At 44.9% G+C, this 17,181-nt stretch overlaps 1 protein-coding gene across 3 annotated transcripts in view; it reads right to left on the bottom strand.

Annotated features, from left to right (window-relative positions):
* Nucleotides 1-509: 509 nt before the first annotated feature.
* Nucleotides 510-17,181, bottom strand: part of ROR1 (receptor tyrosine kinase like orphan receptor 1) — a 216,031-nt gene continuing 199,359 nt past the window's right edge. For 2 of the 3 annotated variants that reach the window (XM_068140810.1, XM_068140811.1), the window contains 4 exons: nucleotides 16,589-16,906; nucleotides 14,888-15,133; nucleotides 9,310-9,521; nucleotides 510-3,592 (listed from right to left, as the gene is read on the bottom strand). In XM_068140810.1, the coding sequence (XP_067996911.1) occupies nucleotides 2,168-3,592; nucleotides 9,310-9,521; nucleotides 14,888-15,133; nucleotides 16,589-16,906 (2,201 nt within the window). In that variant the 3' untranslated portion in view covers nucleotides 510-2,167. The remainder of the gene's footprint in view (nucleotides 3,593-9,309; nucleotides 9,522-14,887; nucleotides 15,134-16,588; nucleotides 16,907-17,181) is intronic. The other variant, XM_068140812.1, reaches the window with a different exon arrangement.

The following is a 17,181-nucleotide window of genomic DNA, read 5'->3' as shown; positions in this document are numbered from 1 at the left end:
CAAACAATTGTATGATTCTATGCTGCAGCAGTACAGTGTCCCATGACAGCTCACACAATACAACAGGACATCAAACTGGAGCAAGCAAACAGAAAGGCTGCGTCTGGATGTGTTCATGTGTGACCTGCCCTAGGGGACCATGCTTTGGCAGAAGAGTGGGACTGAATGATCTTCAGAGGTCCATTCCAACTCCTATCATTCTCCGATTCTATGATTCTAAGGGCACTGCTAGCCCTTGGCAGGGAGCTAAATAGCACTGCCAAAAGCACAGCAAAGGACTGCACCATTCCCCCAGGACAGTTCCACCATCCCGCTGCTCCTGTGCGCTCTGCAAATATTTGCACAGCTAAACACTCATTTAAGCCTCTGTATCGTACCCCGGAGTACTCACTCTGCAAATACCAGTTGCCAAACTCTCGTGTCCCATTCACATGATGGCTTCAGCAGGCTCTGAGCCAGCAGATTTTAGCTCTCTGTTAAAAATGACGCCAAGAGGGAGGAAATCCCAATGTGTTTACGGTAAAACGATGTTTTAATGAACAGCAGCATAAAATAATCAGTGTTTAATATCATCTCTGGCACGTGAAATACAAAAAATGCACATATCTTAATTATAAAATAGCCTTTTCATGCTTGCCTAATTGAAATGCCCATAATTAATAACTCAATCATCAAGTAATACAGTGATTAAACGCATGCAGTGACAAACAAAGAAAACTATTTGGATAAGGTAGTGGCTGAGTATCACCATAATATATTTCAAGAACATCTACATCAGGTTAAAAATAGAAACAGACCAAGATATAAAAGGCAGAGATGTATTTTTCACTTCTGCTGTACAAAACATGATCACACTTTTGTGCAAAAGAGATAAAAATAGAGTCCTATCATACACCATTGTCAACTGAGCAAAAAGGTTGGGTTTGTCCTGGGTACAATAAAAACACTATTTAGTACCAATACAAACTAAAGAGTCTGTGGAAAACTGGAAAGCACACAGCACTTTAACGACTCAGTAAAGTGGTTTTAAATGACTACTCTTGATTGCTTAGACCTGAATGAATTTTTTTTTGCAATGACACAAATGTCATCTTTGCTGAGGTGAAAGTTTATACCAATTCACATGATTAGAAGTGACAGACACAACTGCCATCGATGGATTTGCTGCCTGATGGAATGTGAGTTTCAACCCCCACCCCCATTATTCTTTTTTCCTCAGGGTTCCTGGAGTCATAGTCACTGAAATCACACATTGATCTGAAACAATAAATATTCCTGGGAGGGGGGGAAAAAAAACAAAAAGACATCCTGATTGTCATATATAAAATTGTAGTTTGGAGCCTTTCCATTACACCGTTGCATAGCAACAAAAGGATATAAGATTTCTGCCTGAACTACTAGATTATGAAATGCTGTCTTTGAGTGAGTTGATTCAGGTTCTGAAATGAAAATGCTTTAATTTCATTCCCTTTTTAAGGCAATTTCTTCAAACCCCAGCCATCTTTTGCAGCCAACAGCAGGTGATGTTTGCAGACTGCAAGTCGAGAACTCAAGTTATTGTGCTGTCATCTAAATGACTTTTTTTTTTTGTCTGACTCTTGAATTCAGACTCCCAACTTGACCAAAGACCCAAATCCTACCTGAAAGAAATTATTCAGCTCTCAGATCACGTATTTGAAACGTAAGCCTTGACTGCAACATTTACAAATACTGTAACTAGCTCTTGGAACTGAAATTGCACACCCAGCAGACCTCCAAGCATTGGCATCTCCTAAAAAAAGAGACAAATATTAAAATATGCTTTCAGTATCAAAAAAGTTCCTGTGATTTAAACCACACCAGAGGTCTAAAAAGCAGTGAAAAAGTGTAGGATAAAATGTTTTTATTAAAAAAAGTTAATAAAATCCCTCTTCCCCTTTTTGACTTTGTCGGTGGCACTTGAACAAAGGCATCCACTGACGACACGAAATATTCCTACCACAACGATCTCTCTCTGGTTGAGTCTGCCCATCCTGGTAAGCAGTGAAACTTCACAGAAGATACTTTGCTGCAGTGTCTGTTAAACAACCAGAAGGATTCTTTAATAAAATATTTGAATAGAAATCTTTCCTCCTCCCCTTTCCCAGTTCATGTTGTAAATAGCTATATTTACAAAGGCCTCGCTTATTTACAATTCGGCGGAAATCATAGAGTCGTTGGGTCCATGGATGCTGGAGTCTCCTAGTAGGGAAGACTGCTTTGAGTCAATTTTGTACGGTTTTTGAGTTTTATTTCCAAAAACTGTAATACCAATTCCTGCTGGATGACTAGGAATTGCCATATGAGACAGCAAAGGAATATTTGCTTCCTGGTTGGATCCCGAAGACGGCAAACTAGTGACGTGACCTGTGCTGGTTGATCCGCTGGCACTGCTGGGAGAACGACTCTTTGGAGGAGGACAGTGCTGGATGACCCGAGGTGGAGCTTGAGGTTGATAGTGGGCAGCTGGGAAGGCAGCATATCCTGGCGGAATGGGGTACCCATTGATGGGGATGTACCGCTGGTTTTGAGGTATTGGCGGCCCGATGAAGCCGGCAATCTGACCTTGTGGTATACCCTGTGCTGGAAACATGTAGTTGGGGTATCTGGGGTTACTGAGGTTGCTCACTGGGCTTGCGCTGAGGGAAGTTGTTTGAGTGGTGGCATTCCCACCAGAGGGGGTAGTAGAACTTGTGTGACTTGAAAGACCCTCCCAGGAGCGCAGCCTGGCATGGATTTCCTTAAATCGTGGCCGCCGGGATGGCAGATCATGCCAGCACTCTGTCATCAGGCTATACATTCTGGGAGGACAGTCTTCAGAGCAGGGCAGCAGTTGTCTTTTCCTGATCATCTCTATGACTTCTTGGTTACTAAAGCCATAATATGGTTGGAGTCCAAAGCTGAAGATTTCCCACAGAACAACTCCAAACGACCAAATATCTGAATCAGAAGAGAACTTGCCGTACATGATGGCCTCGGGTGGCATCCAGCGAATTGGCAAGAGGGACTTGTTCTGGACTCTGTAGTAATCAGCTGAGTAGATTTCTCTTGAGAGTCCGAGGTCTGAGATTTTCACATGAAGTTGCTCTCCAATTAAAATGTTCCGAGCGGCGAGGTCTTTATGGACAAAGAAATGGCTGGATAAGTACTCCATGCCTGCTGCGATCTGCACGGCGATATGCAGGAAATCCCCATGGTCCAGGCTGGATTTTACAGTCCCATCCTCATCGCTGCTGCATCCAACATCTGAATGGGGTGACCTCATGATGAGGAACTCGTGGAGGTCTCCTTGGTTCATGTATTCAAAAAGCATGCAGACAGGCTGCTCCTGGGTGACTACACCTAAGAGGCAAACGATGTTGGGGTGATGGAGCTCGGCCATGAGGGATGCTTCCTGCTGGAACTCTGCCCACTGCTGGGGGTTGTTAAAGTCTTTTAGCGTCTTGATAGCCACGAGCTGAGCATGATCCATGCCTGGAAGGTAGAGATGGCCCTTATAGATCTTGCCGAAAGCACATTCACCCAGTTCTTCCATGAAACGAACAGCAGACAGAGGTAGCTCCTTTGCTTTGCTCTGGTAAAGACACAACAGCAAAAACATGAGGAAAAAAAGGACTGAAACCAGGTTAAGTAAAAGGTCTTTTTTACCGAAGCTGAGAGACCTGGGGCTGTTGAGCCTGCAGAAAAGCAGCCCCAGAGAAGATCTTCTCAATTCTCAGCAAGAATTAAAATGTGGGAGCCATGAGGATGGGGCCAGATTCTTGTCAGTTGGGCCCAATGACAGGACAAGGGTCAATGGGCACAAACTGGAACCCAGGAGGTTCCATCTAAACAGGAGGAGAAACTTCTTTGGTGTGAGGATGCTGGAGCTCTGGAGGAGGCTGCCCAGAGAGGTTGTGGAGTATCCTTCTCTGGAGAGCTTCCAAACCTGCCTGGAAGCTGCTGTGGGTGGCTCTGCTTTAACAAGGGAGTTGGACTGAATGATCTCTAGAGGCCTCTTCCAGACTCTATCACTCTGATTCTGTGATGTCTGAAAGCCAAACAGACTGACCCAGCAACCACTGGGACACAGACCATTTGGCAATGATTTTGTTCAGCCCACAGAGATGCAGACACTGGTGCAATGGCATCAGCCCCAGGCCAGGCACACCAGGATACCAACATCAGCAAAACTCTGGGCTGACTGCTGCCTAATCCCTGCACACCAAGCTCCAAAATGAAACGCAGAATTACTTTTTGCAAGTAGAAAGTAATTCTGCGAAAGGTCAGGCACAAGTAGTAAGTGTTAGAGCTAAATTCATGCAGGAAGCACCAGCATTTCAGCACAGGTAGTTACATACTTGGGCTTGGGCATGTATAGAATCAAAATTGAATCTGACTAATTTCAGGAATTGAGGCAATTCACATGCTTTAAGCAAGGACATGCTGAAGTGCTTTCTGGGCCAGGGCCTAAAGCTTTAGCAGAACACATTTTTTTTAGTAAAACCACACTATGTCCTTTCTTGACTTTGCTGTTAACCCTTCAGTGTATGGTAGAGACTATTTCTGCTCACACTTGAGTGTTCTGTCCCAAAACACAGAATCATAGAATGGTTTGGGTTGGAATGGGATCTTAAAGATCATCTAGTTGCAACCCCCTTGCCATGGGCACAGACACCTTCCACTAGACCAGGCTGCTCAAGGCCTCATCCCACCTGGCTCTGAACACTTCCAAGGAGGGGGCATCCATGACCTCCCTGGGCAACCTGTCCCAGTGTCTCACCACCCTCAGTGTAAAGAATTTCTTCTTAATCTCCAGTCTAAATCTCCCCCCTTCCATTTTAAAGCCATTACTCCTCATCCTATCACAACAAGCCCTCATAAAAAGTCCCTCTCCAGCTTTCTTGTGGAGGCCCCCTTCAGGTTCTGGAAGGCTGCTATACAGTCAGTTGGAAAAATGAGACAGTGGTCAAAGAAGGAAAGTAAACTTTCTGTAAAGCTCTGTTGTTATTTTGGGTTCATACAAATCATAGAATCACAGAATCATACAATTGTTTGGGTTGGAAGAGATCTCTAAGATCATGGAGTCCAACTGTTAACCCAGCACTACCATGGCCACTAAACCATATTCCAAACTGCCATGTACACACATTTCTTGAACACCTCCAGGGATGGTGACTCCACCGGCTCCATGGGCAGCCTGTTCCAATCCCTGACCACTCTTGCAGGAAAGAAAATGTTCCTAATATCCAACCTAACCCTCCTTGTAACCTGAGGCCATTTCCTCTTGTCCTACCACTATTTATATGGGAGAAGAGACCAACATCCACCTCGCTCCAACCTCCTTTCAGGGAGCTGTAGCCTCTTCTCATCACAGAATAGTTTTGGCTGGAAGAGACCTTTAAGTCTTAACTGTTATTCACTTTTAGGCCATAAGTAAGTTGTATTATTTCAAACATTAACTTCCACATGAGCTTGTTACACCTACACAAACCCCCTCATTTAAGCTTCTCAGTGTAGCCATAGGTAGTCATTTAAGGCTAATGAGTTTGGGATCTATCTTTTGTAATTAGTATAAACATCAACATCTGCATTCCTGAAATAACACAGCTTCAGAGTGCCAACAGAGGAAAAGAACTGACAACTGAAAACAGTCATCAAAAAAGGACATTTTGGAGTAAATGAATTCTAATTGTATTGACCACTTATGACTCCTAGACAAATACCACATTAAAAATAATAGTAACAATAATAATAATAAAGCCATTTAAGCAGGCAGGCAGTAGACTGTAGGGTGATGGCAGGAAATTAGCTATATTGTTGAAGGAGCAGATGGTTTATATTACAGAAATCCTTTAGGCTAAAACTTGTTTAGGTCTGGCATATTGTAAATTATATTTTAGTAATGAAAGTGAAATGACCTCTGTCTGACCTGAGGCTGGGTTCCTCTGTTTGAACCAACAGAGTGGAAAACTATGAAAGAAAATGAAGTCATAAAGTTTTGGCAGGAAAGGGCTCATTTCAAGTGAAGGGGTTATAAATCTGCCGGGGTTTTGTTTGACAAGTATTTGTCATACAGCGGTGGATGAGATGTAAAGAAGTGTAAAATACAGATCAGGCAGCACGCCAAAGTAAACTCAGGACAAAGGGAGAGCCCCAAGAGTGAAGCCCACCACCCCTATCTCTTTATCAGCTCCTTCCATTAGGTGAATGACAAGGCCAACTTCTAGTTTATTAGATTTTGGGGAAAGCAATTAAACCCCCTGAAAACTGAAAGGGGCTTATGGATGTTTGTGTTTGGATGAGCAAACACACACCCACATCAGCTGCAGCTTCAGCCCCTTCTTGCTCAAAGCTGACATTAATACTGGAAAGAGTGGGCAGGAATTGCAACAGGTTGCCCAGGGAGGTGGTGGAGGTGTTCAAGAAACGTGTGGACATGGCACCTGGGGACATGGTTTTATGGCCATGGTGGTGTTGGGTTGGTGGCTGGAGTCAATGACTTTAGAGGGCTTTTCCAACCTAAACAATTCTATGACTCTATGATATAGTATTTAAAACTAGGATTCTACTTCCTTTGCTTTCAAATGTTGTTTGAAAAGCAATCAAAACATTGGAGACAGGAAATGCTGGGCTGTCCAGGAAGAAGACACAGAATCAGCCTCCATAAGACAGAAAGCTTTTTGCAGTGTATGACTTTGGACATGAAAAGGAAACTCCGCTTTATATTTGCAAACATTTCTGGGCACAATCCTCTCCTGCATTGTTTGCACAAGGCATCAGGAAGTGGAAATTGTGACCTTATTAAAGTGATGCTGACAGTCCCAGATCAGAATAGAATAACAAAATCAGTAAGGCTGGAAAAGACCTCCAAGATTTAGATTGGACATTAGGAAGAAGTTCTTTACAATAAGGGTGGTAGAACACTGGAACAGGTTGCCCAGGGATGTAGCGGAGGTCCCATTCCTGGAAACATTCAAGGTCAGGCTTGATGGGGCCCTGAGCAACCTCACCTAGTTAAAGATGTCCCTGCTTACTGCACGGGGATAGGACTAGATGACCCAGAAACGTCCCTTCCAACCCAGTGTATTCTGTGATTCTGTAACCATCAAGTCCAACCATCAACCCAACACCACATGTCCACTAAGCCATATCCCAAAGTGCCGAGGCTATGTGTTTTTCAAACACCTCCAGGGATGGTGACTCCACCACCTCCCTGGGCAACCTGTTCCAATGCCTCTCAAAACCCCAAACAATTTGACCTTCAACAATTCCAGGGATGGGGTATCTATCACCTCTCTGAGCAACCTGAGCCAGGGTCTCACCATCCTCAGTGTGAAAAATTTCTTCCTCTTTCAGCCTGGCCTCACACAAGAGAAACTCTGTGAAAAACTAGATACGTAAAACCCCAAACATATCAGAAAACTATAGAAACTAAATCCATAAACTTGAAAATTCAGAGCAGGCACCAGCAGCATCCCCTTGCTGCTTTACTGAATTTAAGAAGAAAACTACTGCAGGGTTTATTCAGAGGTGGAGAATAGAGCTCCTGAAGTACAACTGTAACCTTTCCTGATGCCCAGCAATCAGCTCTGCTGAGGCAACATCTCAATAACCAGCAATACTTCAAGGTTAGAATTCACACTGCTGGAACTCAATTAAGTCAGAATCTGGATTTGCCTTGATATGTCATTTTCTAACAAAAGTAACTAGATGGAACTATGATGATCTTTAAGGTGCCTTCCAACCCAAACCATGCAATGATTCTACAAATAGCTTACTCAAAGGCACATCTGACTATTTCAGATCCTACAGTCTACATAATTTCTCTGCCCAACCTGTTCCAACATTTCACCACCCTCATTGTAAAGAACTTCCTCTTAATGTCCAGCCTAAATCTCCCCTCCTCCAGTTTCAAACTATTGCCCTTTCTACCACTAAAGGACCTTCAAACAGTCTTTCCTCAGTCTTCCTGTAGGTCCCCTTCAGATATTGAAATGCTGCTGTAAGGTCTTCCTAGAGCCTTCTCTTCTCCAGGCTGAACAGCCCCAACACTCTCAGCCTGCCTTCACAGAAAATGTGTCCAGCCCTCTGATCCTATTTGTGCCCCCCCCATGTCTCTCTTGTGCTGGGGGCCCCAGAGCTGCAGGTGAGGTCTCACCAGAGCAGAGTGGTAGAATCAGTCTGCATCTACTGGCCATGCTGCTTTTGATGTGGCCCAGGATGCCATTTGCCTTTTGGGCTGCAAGTGCCCATTGCTGGCTCATGTTCAACTTCTCATCCACCAGCACCCCCAAATCCTTTTCTGCAGGGCTACTCTGAATCTCATCATCCCCCAGCCTGTATTATAGATACTGATTTTCACGCTGAAATGCCTGAAAAGAACCATCTCCATCAGGCTGCTGAGGGAAACTGTGGAAACCAAGGCAAACACTCAGGGCTTTATTCTGTCTGTAGGTGGCAGAAGGCACTTGCAGCCCTGAAATGAGTGATCCATATGGGTTTGGAAATCACTGCCCTGCCAATAAACAAGGAGCTCAGGGTTAATCATGCTTAAATCTTAAATGATTTTACAAAATGCCTCATGAACCTGGGACTACAGTGAAGGAAAACACCACCAGTGACAAGAGCTGCTGTGCATCAGCTGTGCTGGCCAGGACTGCAGGCAGATTGTCAAAGCTCTGTTTTGGTAATTTCACTTTTTTTTACTGAGAGAATGGGTTAAGCCTGGAAAAACAGGGAACAAATCTTTCCAGAGTCATTTCAGCTGAGTGAAAGATGACATATGGATACAGCAGACCCAGGAAAAACTCTCTTGAGAAAATGCTGAATCACATCTTTGTCTGCACCACTTTCTAACTTAAATGAAGCAATTTAGAGATGCTTTCTTTATTCCAAAACCCTTCCAGCTCCTATTTATCCAGATACACGGACACACAGGAACTACCTCCACAGGTCCAGCACACTTGCTGTGCTGCTGCTGCGGAGATGTAGGGCTCTCAACCACTGCAACAGGCTCCCCAGGGAGGTGGTTGAATCCCCATCCCTGGAGGTGTTTAAAAGACAGAGGGATGCGGTGCTGAGGGACATGGTTTAGCACCAGCCTTGGTAGAGTTAGAGAATGGTTGGACTTGCTGATCTTAAAGGTCATTTTTAAGCAGAACAATTCTATGATTCTAGAAGTCCTTAACAAAAATTACAGCAGGAATTACAAGTTGGAAATCAGGTCCATATTGCAGCACTGAGATGATCAAAGCATTTCACTCCCTGCCTCGACAGACAGCAAGTGTGGAAGCAGAAGTGAGAGGTTACCTTTGGTTTATAGGCGTTGAGCATTGACATCTCCACATTCTGCCCTCTCACGTGTTTAGGCTGTCTCTGAACAGGAGGGGAGGATGACTTCTGATTGTTGCGACAGATGCAGATGAAGAAGAAGAGCAAGGCTATGGCCAGGGGAATAGTGACGCTCGGCACCAGGATATACAGGATTTCCATTTTGTTCTTTTCCTTGGAATCCTTATAATCTGGTTAAACAAAACAAAACAAAACAATGAATGAAGTATCCCACAGTTAAATACTTCCTGTAGTCAACTAGAAGCTTTAGGAAGAACAAACTATCCAGGCAATGCTACCGCAATCCACTTTGAATGCTGCTTTATTTCCTTCATATTAACAGAGCAATTAAGTTTGTTGACTATCAGTTCTGTAAGAGCACAGAATGGCCAGGAACAGCTTCCCTGAGGCATGTCAGTTCAAGCCTACTTATGGAAGGTGCCTCTGCCCATGGCAGCGGAGTTGGAAGTAGATGAACTTTAAGGTCTCTTCCAATTCAAGCCTTTTAGGATTCTAAGAAATAGCTGAATATCTTGAGGTGTTATTGCTGGAGGTGCAATGAAGAAATGGTCTGACACAGGTCCACAGAAAAATTAATTTCTGAAGTATCTGATGGATGAAAGGCTCTGGTGAGATCATGGACTCCTTATTTTCACATGTACGTTAGGTTTTGGTTTCCTGAATCCAACAGAAATGTGGGGAGCCATTAAAAAGCGTAGTTTTATGCCCCTATTTATATTTCCAGTCTCCTGTTCTCAACATCTCCTGGTGCTGGCCACCCAGGGCACTGGAACAAACACCATGTACAACTGAAAACTTATTCTCTAGTTAGTTTTGGGCAGAGGATGGATTAGAGAGCAGGAGAAATGGAGAACAACTGGGAAATAAGGGGAAATGCAGAGAAATGCTAAGACACAGAGAGAACAGCCCTGGGTTTTATCCCAGGGAATTAGAAAACAGGTTCAATAAGGCTGAACACAGACAAAAGATGTAGCATAATCCTTCTTATTGAACACTGGAACAGGCTCCCAATGGAGGTGGTTAAATCCCCATCCATGGAGGCATTGAAAAGAGGCAGAGATGTGGTGCTGAGGGTTTAGCACCAGACTTGGTAGAGTTAGGGAATGGCTGGACTCAAAGATCTTAAAGGTCTTTTCCAAACAAATTAATTAAAAAAACCCAACATACTAAGGACTTGGTCTTAATAGGATTAATTGGCTAATGGGAAAACCAGCTCTGTACCAACTATACACTAAAGGTGTGTTATCTCAGCAGGATGGCAAATGCTGGCATAAAGGACACAGCAATGACAGCTGACAGGAAAGCTTGGGCATGGATAAAAAAGGAGGATCCAGAAGAAGTCGGAAAGGCAGACTACTGAACGTAGTGTGAATGTTAGCTGCAATATTTGCTCCCTGCACAGCTCTCTTCACGGCTCGGGAGCGAGTGATTCATTTTAGGAACATGAAACCTTCTATCAGTACTCAGCAAGGCACAGCTGAGACATCAGTCACCCACCCCTCTCTGCCTGGCTCTGGTTTCACAGGGCATGTGGCAGTACATGATGCAGTACATGCTGCTCAGAGGAAGCTGCAGTACAAGAAAGGAGAGGCCTCAGGCTGGAGCTCACGCCCTGGTGTTCACGCAGCACCCACTTTTGTTGACAAGGACAAACCTTCCAGCTGGGCTGCTCTGAGCATGGGGACACTGAAGCCTGATTTGCTCTGGCATCTCCCAGCAGCATTCATGAAGTTCAGGGTATGATTACACATGGATTAACACTAACTATAGGGCACCCCAGTACTTTTGGGGATCACCTTGAGCTGCAGGCCTGGTGGCTGTACCCTGGTTATTTCCATGGGAGATGGTGAGCATCTACCGCAGCATCAGGCCTACCAGATTCTGGCAGAACAGGGAATGTTTTCTTTTTCCTACAGGGTCACTTCAGTTTGTTTGTCTGTGTTTTCCAGGCTGGATTTGTAGAAGTGCTTAGCAGCCCACACAGATATCTTTTATGGACTTAATTAAACATGAACTTGATCTGAAGCTTGGGTTTGACTCAAATTGTGACAGAGGCAAAGTTCAAATGGTTCTGGATGTCACTTTGCATAACCCCTCTCCTCTTACAGGCTCACGCTGTCCTGCTCTCCCCACTAGACTCCTTTTTTGGCTTTTAGGTGAAATTGTGATTTTTAATTGAGAGGGGAGGTAGCCCAAATGTTTCTGTGGCCCTTGGGAAACAAGAGAGGACTGAAGCACCATCCTCATTGCAGTCTTCCTGTGCCAAGCAGAAGGGTTGTTGGTGTGTGCCCTCAACTTGCCTTCAGTGAACATCTATCTTTACAGCATGGACCCACTGTGGGCTTCCTTTGTGAGATGCTGCTTTCTAGCATCAGTGTCTTGACCCTCAAAACCTAATGTTTGTCTTTTCTAAGCCTCATGCTCAAATGACTCTGTTTTTCACATCTTCCTACATTCAGCTTGACAAACTTCTATGAACCTAATCTATTGCAGCCTGGGAGACAACTGAACGATACAGTTGAAGAAAGAACAAGAAAGCAGCAACACGAGGCATACGGAGACCTGGGCACTAGTTCATCACCTGAGCTATTCCAGTCAAAGGGAATTATTATTCTTATTAAGTAGGAGCCCCTGCTGTGAAGCCTCATTAGGTTAATAGGTTTCTTGGGAGCCACCCTAATTAAATCCATTTCCCATCTAGGCAGGTCCTGGTGACACAGAAGGCACAATACTGATTAAAATGTGCCTGAAATGGTTCTTTCAGCCAGTGCAAAAGCAGCAGAATGCAAGTCCCACACGGGATTTGGGTTTTAATATGCAAATTAGCGTTTAACAATTAAATTACCACTCACCTGATACAGCTCTATTTGTATATAGAATAATAACGCCACATAACCCAGTTGGACAGCGAGTACCATTTAAGGCAGTGGTGAGAGGTAATTAAAAGCCTTGTCAGGAATTCTGCAAGCCAGCCAGCCTATCTCACTTATTATCTAGTAAAACCTTCAAACCAGAGACTTTTGCAACACATCCAAAAGTGTCCTGCTTTCAGTTATTTCAGATCAAAAGACTGAGCCAGGCCTGAGATCTCAGAGCCCATCTAAAAGGGGCAAACAGCAACCCCCCACCCCCACCAACCATCAACTCTTAATTACCCAATTACCCAGAAATTGTGCAAAACACAAAATGCACATAGCTGAAAGGTCACATAGCGGGTACAGAAAGTTCAGCACCAGCTCTGCTGGTGGACACCTCAAACATTTGGTTCAGTTTTAGGCCCCCCACTGCAAGAAGGAGATTGAGATGCTGGAGTGGGTCCAGAGAAGGGAAACAAAGCTGAAGGGTCTGGAGAACAGGTCTGGTGAGGAGTGGCTGAGGGAACTGGCGTTGTTTAGTCCGGAGAAAAAGAGGTTGAGGGGAAACTTTCTCACCCTCTACAACTACCTGAAAAGAAGTTAGAGGTAGGTGGGGGTTGGTCTCTTCTCCAAAGAAGCAAGTGTTAGGATATGAGGAAATGGCCTCAAGTTGCACCAGGGGAGGTTTAGGTTGGATATTAGGAAAAATTTCTTTGCTGAGAGAGTGGTCAGGCATTGGAACAGGCTGCCCAGGGAGGCAGTGGAGTCATAGGGATGTTCCATGTGCAGACATGGCACTGCAGGATATGGTTTAATGGCCATGGTGATGTTGGGTTAACAGTTAAACTCAATGATCTTGGAGGTCTTTTCCAACTGAAATGATTCTCTGATTCTCTGACACACTGAGACCCCTGACCTTGTCCAAACAGAGCTGCCCAAACCCCCTGGGCCTGAGCTACATCTCCTTATGGGGACCAGCACAGGCATCTGTGCCAGAAGCTCCTGAGATAGAGAGCCAAAAGCCAACAGCACGCTGAAGGGAATCCTGCTGACTGCTACTTAGCTCCAGATTTTTGTACTGAAGGGCTGAAAAAGATCTTCAGAACAGTGCACAGGGATTGAACTGCTCTTGTGTAGTCAGCCAACCACTGTGCCTAATTAGCACGAAAAATAACTGAAGTTAAATGCACTGAAATAATAGCAATAGAGAGACAGGACTCGAAAAAGTGTCTCTGAATGCTAGAGAGAGCTTGAGATGCACATGATACAGCTCCAGACTGTCTGCCTTTCCCCTGATCTACTCCTTCAGCAAGAACATAATTTAGATCCCATTTTGGCACCGATTCCCACCCTTCCCTTAATTGAGAGAGACTTTGGAGTGAGCTCAGAACATGTCTCACCGCAGGAATATTCATAACCATAACCAGAAATAATTCAATTTGGTTCTGGCTATCCAACAGGAACAGCAAAAGGTATCTCCTTTCCAAGGGGAAAGGTAATGTTACTGTGACAAGTTGTAGGCAACATAAAATGCTGGGTGAAACTTTGTACCATGAAATTTCTAGAACATTTTTGGGTGCACTTCTGGCATGTCCATGTAAATAGATTCCGCCCCCCTTCCCCCCCCCCCCCCTTTTTTTTCCTCTTGGCATGCTATCAATATTGTTATTTCTAAATGCAGATAAAACAATTAGGAGCCATTTGTTCAGGTCTTTCATCCACTTCCCCCAGGCTCTCAGAGAAGCAGAATGAAATGAGAGCTGAATCTTCATTTTTGCTCATTTTGCAAACCCAGAAATGCAGCCAGGGCTGTTCTGTAAACAGAAACTTAAAGTGCAGCTAAGAGGAGCTGGCAAGATCCATCTCTAGCTTTAGTGAAGGACTGAACTCTGTTAAGCAGGGTTTGCCTTTATTAAAATGATTCTTAATAAACCAAGCAAAATGGAGAACATTCTACAAGCATCTTGTGGGTCAGCATCAACAGTGACCTGATCTGATTTAATGTGGACTGAAGACTTGTGTTTATCATAAAGGCAACTCAGGATGTGTGGGATGCTTGGGTTGGCAACTTGCTGCTCCTCTATCACCTTCTGGTGAGGGTTCAAATATTTCTGAGAAGGAACAGAGACTGAGAGGAGATCTTAGAAATGCATATAAATATCTAAAGGGTGGAGGGTCATGAGGACGGGGTTGGGATCTTCTCAGTGGTGGCCAGTGACAGGACAAGGGGCAATAGACACAAACTAGAACTCAGGAGCTTTCACTTGAACTTGAGGAAAACCTTCTTGACTTTTAGGGTGTCAGAGTGCTGGAGCAGGCTGCACAGAGAGGTTGTGGAGTCTCCTTCTCTGGAGAGCTTCCAAACCCAGCTGGCCATTGTGATCCCAGGCAAGCTGCAGTGGGTGCCCTTGCTTTAGCAGGGAGGTTGGACTGGATGATCTCCAGAGGTCCCATCCAACCCCTACCCAACTGATCTTCTGTGATTCCTTAGAACACTTTCCCACCACCACTTTGCCAGCTGCATGGGCAGGAAGTGCTCAAAGATGTTCTTGAAATGTATCCCTTTCAGGGATTTCAGAAAGACACTTGGCACAGCTCCTGTTTCAGGATGGCTGTAGGGGCATGACCAAACCGTTCCCCTTCTTGTTCCACAACACAACATAAACCAGGTTGGTAATTACCACATGCTGGGACATCACAAAGCTCAGACTTGAAGTTCTCATCCAAGGTGAAGCACCATGGGGCATCCTTCTGGTTGCCTGGATTGCGGCAGTAGGAGTGGCCCCCGTTGAGCTCGGGGTACCTGATGGCGGTGAAGGTGTGGATGTGAGGGTACTGCGAGTTCCAGGGCTGGCACTGCCGCCCTGACCTAGTCACGCTCACCGTGCCCCGGTAATCGACTCCAGTGCTGTTGTAGCATTTGTGATCTGTAAAAAAACCAACACGGTAATAACCTAAAACAGTGGCTGGCAGAAAGCTGCAGCACTGGGGGTGGAGAGCTGCTGGCATCCCTCCGGCCTCGGTGCGCTGCTGCTGGCCCAGAGCTGGGAAACCCAGTTTGGGAGCACAGGGTCCCAATTTGCTGTGGCTGTAAGGCAGGGCCTGCTTTGCATTCACATTCCTGGGAGGATTTAAAGCTTATGCTTCTGTAATGAAAACAGCTTATGCCAAGCGTTTTTAATATAAGATACACAAAAGGAGTAAAAACTACAGTGGGAACCTGAATCACAGCCATTATTTTCATATGAAGGTGGAGAATTTGTGGGAGCCACGTTTTATATTTGACTACTCAGATGTAGAAGGGCTGTGAGCAGGCTGCAGCCCAGCCTGATCAAAGAGCAAGCTCAGCCAATGCCTAAAATTAGGCTGCCTTAGGCAGGGGCAGCCATGGACCCAACCCCTAAGAATGTTCCTCCTGACCTGCATCCCTATCACAGAATCATAGAATTGTTTGGGTTGGAAAGAACCTCTAAGATCATTGACTCCAACCTCAACCTAAAACCAGCAGGGCCATTAAACCATTTCCCAAAGTGCTACACCCACACATTTCTTGAACACCTCCAGGGATGGTGGCTGCAGCACCTCCTTGGGCAGCCCATTCCAGTACTTGATATACTGCAGTCATGGTCTTGCTGAAGCACACTGGGCTGCTGTGGGGGGACTGCGAAGCTTGGAAGGTTGAAGCTACCAATGTTCCTCAATATTTAAATGCTTACATTGTCATTGTCTCCTTCTCTGAAGGTCTCACCATTGAAGGTGGTGAGACACTGTCCCAGGTTGCCCAGAGAAGTGGTAGATGCCCCATCCCTGGAACCATTGCAGGTCACGTTGGATGGGGCTCTGAGCAACCTGCTCTAGTTGTAGATGTCCTGATTGCAGGGTGGTTGGGCTAGATGACCTTTAAAGGTCCCTTCAACCCAAACCACTCCATGATTTTATGATCATACCATTCATTTGTCTTCTATGGAAATGGTACAGAAATGGGCAGGTTGAACCTAACTCTTGTTTACTCTGAATGTACTTTTTGGTACAGTTGGGCAGCTATTTTGCTGGATGTCTGCGTGGGCCTTGAAAAAATATCTGTAAGTCTATTGCTAGACAAGGAGAAGGAAGAAACTGTGTAATTAGGTTTATAACATGACTCTGAAACCAATAGGCATCATTTAGAGTGAGCCCAGAGGCTGGTAATGAAAAAAATGGAGAAGCATTTATGAATTTCTACCCACTCTGGACAAGCAGAGAAGTGTGGGAATGGGGTGATTTGAGGACATGGCACCTGAGAGCTCTCAAAGCCCAGCACTAGCTCCAACTCCGCTGCACAAGCCTTTCCAGCCACCCTTTTTCCCAGCAGTATTTTTTTGCACAGACAGTTTTTCACTTACTTTTATTTATGGGATCTGCCATCGGAATCCCAATCCGGATACAATTGATGGCTTCAGGGCTGTCGGGCTGGGGAAGATCTTCGCAGTTGGGCAGCTTTAATCTCATCAGAATCATGGGATTAGATCTTGCAAAAATATACTCAGTCTGACACAGGACGTTTTCCAGAATTTCACATTCATCACGGCACAGGTCTCGTGGCTTGGGAGCTGAGGAGGTCTCGTCGCAGTAGGGGAAGGCATAATGGCACAGCGAAGGGATAGCAAACTGGGAGCATTTATCTGACAAATGGCTGGAAGTGCCAATCATGGTGAAGGCAGCTGTAAAATATACACAAGGATTTTGCTTAACCCACTGGAAACTGCAGTCCAGTGCTCTTGCCTTCCCAGTATAACCCTGACATTGCACCTATTGTTTTGAGATGTTCAGGTGATGAACAAACCTTCCACAAATACAGAGCACTAAATACTTGGAAAATTATTAACATCACCGAGCTGCTGGCAGAGAAAATACATCTGGTTTTCAACATGGGATTAATGTTAAGCATGTTAGCAAAGCCCCAAAGCTAATTATACTATTTTCTTCCTGCCCCCCC

Source organism: Melanerpes formicivorus, unplaced genomic scaffold (assembly GCF_026170545.1).
Source record: "Melanerpes formicivorus ecotype bairdi unplaced genomic scaffold, bMelFor1.0.p_v2 SCAF_7, whole genome shotgun sequence".
Taxonomy (NCBI): domain Eukaryota; kingdom Metazoa; phylum Chordata; class Aves; order Piciformes; family Picidae; genus Melanerpes; species Melanerpes formicivorus.
This window is presented reverse-complemented; position numbering and strand designations above follow the sequence as displayed.